At 37.9% G+C, this 4,371-nt stretch overlaps 1 protein-coding gene across 3 annotated transcripts in view; it reads right to left on the bottom strand.

The window, feature by feature from the left end:
- Positions 1–4,371, bottom strand: part of HBP1 (HMG-box transcription factor 1) — a 16,540-nt gene that overhangs the window by 9,550 nt on the left and 2,619 nt on the right. For 2 of the 3 annotated variants that reach the window (XM_057364530.1, XM_057364531.1), the window contains exons 2-5: positions 3,282–3,474; positions 1,924–2,158; positions 914–1,046; positions 10–121 (exon numbers count right to left, since the gene is read on the bottom strand). In XM_057364530.1, coding sequence (XP_057220513.1) covers positions 10–121; positions 914–1,046; positions 1,924–2,158; positions 3,282–3,474 — 673 coding nt within the window. The remainder of the gene's footprint in view (positions 1–9; positions 122–913; positions 1,047–1,923; positions 2,159–3,281; positions 3,475–4,371) is intronic. The other variant, XM_057364532.1, reaches the window with a different exon arrangement.

The following is a 4,371-nucleotide window of genomic DNA, read 5'->3' as shown; positions in this document are numbered from 1 at the left end:
TTATTTTACCTTTTAGAAAACAATGCCAAACAGTTGAGGGCCAGGAATGGCACCATCCTAAATCATCATCATCTGAAAGTGATGACATGCAGAAAATGCCAGATTCTGATTCACTATTCGCCTATTAAAAAAAGCAAAATGGTGTTGATATTTTAYGGCAGAAGATTTTAGGGCTGGTCTTGTATGTTTTAAGACAGTCTCTAATTTGCACTTGTGGCATCATTTTGCCTTAAATGCTAATAGGAATGTAACATGAAGACTAAAGGAATGCAGTGAATGTGAATGGAGTGTTTTCATCACCTTTTCTAAGATACAACCTGACATTTTTAGGTTTCATTCTCTGAGATTAATTTCACACCTATGGATTATTTTATGCTCATGTGTAAGCATTTTACATCTCATCATTCCTTGGTCATTCACAAAATCACCCAAAGCACACTAAGGTCCAGTTACTGGAAAGCTGTAGACTCAAGGCAGCTTGAGACAAATCACTRGAGAAAATTCAGTGTTGTCAACAGACAAACTTCAGATACAAATWAATACATGGACAAAGGAGACACAGGACTGACAGGTTTTKTGCATCTCGAAGGAGAGGGATCCWTATTTCCTTTTGAGGCATCAAACAAYTTAATATAGTTTTTTAAARCTTGCTGTAAAAGGAATTACAATAGAAGCAGAGYTTTCTTAGAAGGTGATCTCTTYACAAACTCATAGMGKTCTTCACATGAACTCTATGAAGTAGCACTACAAGCTTACCCTGWGTGGTAAAAAGAAAAGTAACAGAAAATCTAACTTAAATAGAAATATCATTAACACTAGAAAGATGGGATTTTATTAAACTTTGTTTCSCTTTTCAAAAAACTTAACCCATTACTCATACATCTTTATTTTTAAATGTTTCAGAACAACTCACCCTTTCATGTCTGACTGGTGTTTCATCCACGTCATTCTTGGAGAAGTTAGGATCATTGTTTGAAGATCCTGGTGGAGGACGTGCATAGGAATGTAAACTTTTGCTTGTTGCTATTATGTGAACAGGAGATGATCTACAATAGAAACATGTCTTTTAAAATATCTCAGATTTAACACATGAGACTTCACTGCCCTTACTCTAAAATGCTTTTATTGCAAATATTTCTGTTTGTATGAGCTGAATAMCAAATAAACCTCCCACACACCAATAATCCAAYGGGATGATTAAAGGGTGCAAGCTMAGSCAGAGAGAACGTTTAGCATAACTWCTGCATAARTTCTATATACAATGGCATCTCCTGATGATGAATGTTGAAATTTCTATAAATATCTTGAAGCAAATACCCCATTCTTAAGAGAATATAAAGACATCTGCCCTGTCCAAATGGTTAAATCTCAACTGCTTTACTATTAACAGTACTGCATTTTGTTTTCTGATTATAAACCTAGGAAAAGCTGTACAATAAAAAGTGAAGTCCAGAAATTTCCAAGATCCCACACTTGCTGCTCACAACCTTACAGAACTTACAGTCACAAGCCTGAGACAGTTAACACGAAAACACACTGCATTAGATTTCCAACTAGTTGTTTAAAAAAAAAACAAAAAACAAACCCAAACTGAAGTCTGTGCACCAGAAAGCTTTAAGAATTTAACATAACAAATTCCTCTTCATTTTTATCTGGCGCTTCACATGAGGTAAACATCCACAGTTTCCAAGCYTGCTGTGGATATGCAATGTCTTTATATCATTCCATGTTATTCACAGCTGGCAACTAAGCAGCCTTTGTACCAGGCTCTGAGATGAGTTCTGTGCATACTTTCACAGAACAAATAGAAAGATCAAAAAACAGGGCTCCAGTTCAAAGTCAGAGAGTGTAAGRAGTCAAGGAGTGTTTCTGGAGACAGTATTATAAATTCCTATAGTTCAAAAGTGAAATGAGTGTCAGTACCTCTTATAAAAAGCGCATTGCATCAAAGGACTCTGAGGACTYGTGGCTATATTTGCTAATTCTGTCAGCCAGTTCACCCCATTCTCACAAGAATAAGCATTTTCTGGATTGCTGTTTGAGGTATGTTGGCTCCAYGAAGGCCTTGAACATTCCTGATGTGAAACATCAGCACCAAGCTGAAAAAGTGCAGGTGGGGTAGAATCTGTCTGCACAGCTTGTAATTCAGGAAGATCATCTACAAACAAAKGCACAAATTACCATAATTATATTCAACTCCAATTAACACCAAATCTTAAAGATTAAAATAAAAAAGGAACCACAATAAAATAATTTTATTTTTTCATATCACAACTACCAACATTTCACAAACCCTATTCATAAAAATGGTTACAGAAATAGTAACATCTCTAACCAAYTATAGATTAACACAAGTAATTTAAGAAACAATTAGGTAACTAGCTAAAAATGTAGTTCTGATTKTAAAGTTTTTACAGGATTGACCAGATTACACAGAACTGTACTGCAGAAATATTCAAAAGTAGCAACGTGCTTCAATAAAATACTAAAACATTCCACAAAAGACAACTAAATCTATTCTTGAAGTCATGACATTACAAACTTCAACATCAGACCATGTTCGAGATAAAAAGCTTCCCCCAGGGAACTCAAGTTAAATAACTCAGAAATCATGAAAGCTGCGTATACAGTCTGGTAGGGGCAAACTCCTATAAATAATATACACTTTCATATCCCATACAGAATAGCAGAAAAGAGTCCAGATTGTTAAGAGAGGTCGGTGCTATACGCTGTCAYGTAACTAAGTATCATTATTCTTAATCATTCCATAAATTCAATTAAATGTGTTAATATTTCACTGATTGTATCAACACTTTCTAACATAAAAGCTGTTTTTCTGCAACATGTAAGAACTGAAGTAATGTTCCTCTATCCCAGAAGCTTTATCTGCAGCAGATCTAAAGCAACATAATTTCCCTTTAGGAGGAGCTCTTGAGCTTTTTCTTTGTTTTTTTTTTTTTTTTTTTTTTTTTTTTTTTTTTTTTTTTTTTTTTTTTTTTTTTTATCTTTTTTTTCAAAAAAAAACCCCTCTCCTTTGGGATCAGAAGCAGAAATTTGTGGCTCTGAGTTCAAGAACACATTTGAGTCAACAGGCCAGTGTGTCAGAACTGGAAATGGGTTAAAGGGAAAAGTGACGGCAAAGTAAGACCTTCAGATGTCTCAATTCCCTGCCCTAGTTAAAAATCATCAATCTCATTCAGTCAGATTCTAGTAATTTCAGTATTGGAAACCTACAACAAACTTCAGGATTCATCKTCTTCTGAAAAAGTCATGTTATTTACCAAGTTCCATGTGCTCATCACAGGATGCATATCCAGGAGAAGAGGGCAGGTTTTCATTACACTTCAGCAACTCCAGTGACTCATTCATCCCTGAAGTTCTCTTGTCCACTACCAGAAGRAGTTTCTGAACTGCATTAGGCATTTGATTTGTCTTCACTTCCCACACCATGTTAGGATGCTCCAAAGTATCTGACTTTAGAAAGACAGAGGTTAGAAATCTGTATACATGTGAGCTGTTTTAAGTTGCATCTGATAYTCACTTCATTACCAGGGCCCTAAATCCTCCTTAGTCTGCTGAGTATCACAGCATATTTTAGTGGTGTCTAGACATGATCTTCCTTCCTTGCAGAAAGCAGAGCTAACTCTGAAGTCAAGAGGCTGCCTGGGGCCCTGGCCACTTGAGTTTCTAGTATCTTGAAGGATAGAGACTCCCTGGTACTTCCCAGGAACCTTYCCAGTGACCACTCTTGCAGTAAAGAAGCTGTTCCTTATGCAGGTTTGAACTTCCCACAGCCTGTGCCCACTGCCTCCCACAGCRTGGASTTACCTCCTCARCTACCACTTRAGCCAAGATAAACATTCATYGGCACCCTAAGCCCTTCAGCCATCACAAAAGGCAATCAGATTGCTCAGACAAGATTTGGCTTTAGCTAATCAGTCCTGGCTATTCCCAGACAACTTCTCGCCTTATGAAGAGTGTGGACATGGCTATCAGGACAATTTGCCCCATAATATTCCGGAAGGCTAAGGTCTGACCAGTCTGTAGTTTCCCCACATCCTCCTCCCTGGAGCCTGGTATGACATTTTTTTTCTTCCAGTTATTGGGAGCCATCCTGTCACCAAATCCATTGCCTACTGGAGACCATCCTCATAATGCATCCCTGCCCACAGCAGGAGTCTTGGAACSAGATGACCTTTAAGGTCSCTTCAAACCCAAAACATGCTGTGACCCATGGCTGACAGTGGCCTGCAGGGATTCCATCTGGTCCCACTGCCTCATGTATGGCTGCATGATGGAACTGCTCTGCCCTTCACTTGCTCCACTACCACAAAGGAGGGTCTTGCTCTGTCAGAGGCATGTTGCTACACC

Source organism: Malurus melanocephalus, unplaced genomic scaffold (genome assembly GCF_030028575.1).
Source record: "Malurus melanocephalus ecotype Western Australia unplaced genomic scaffold, MMel_1.1 scaffold_39, whole genome shotgun sequence".
Classification (NCBI taxonomy): domain Eukaryota; kingdom Metazoa; phylum Chordata; class Aves; order Passeriformes; family Maluridae; genus Malurus; species Malurus melanocephalus.
Note: the sequence above shows the minus strand (reverse complement) of the source record. Positions and strands in the feature narration are given on the sequence as shown.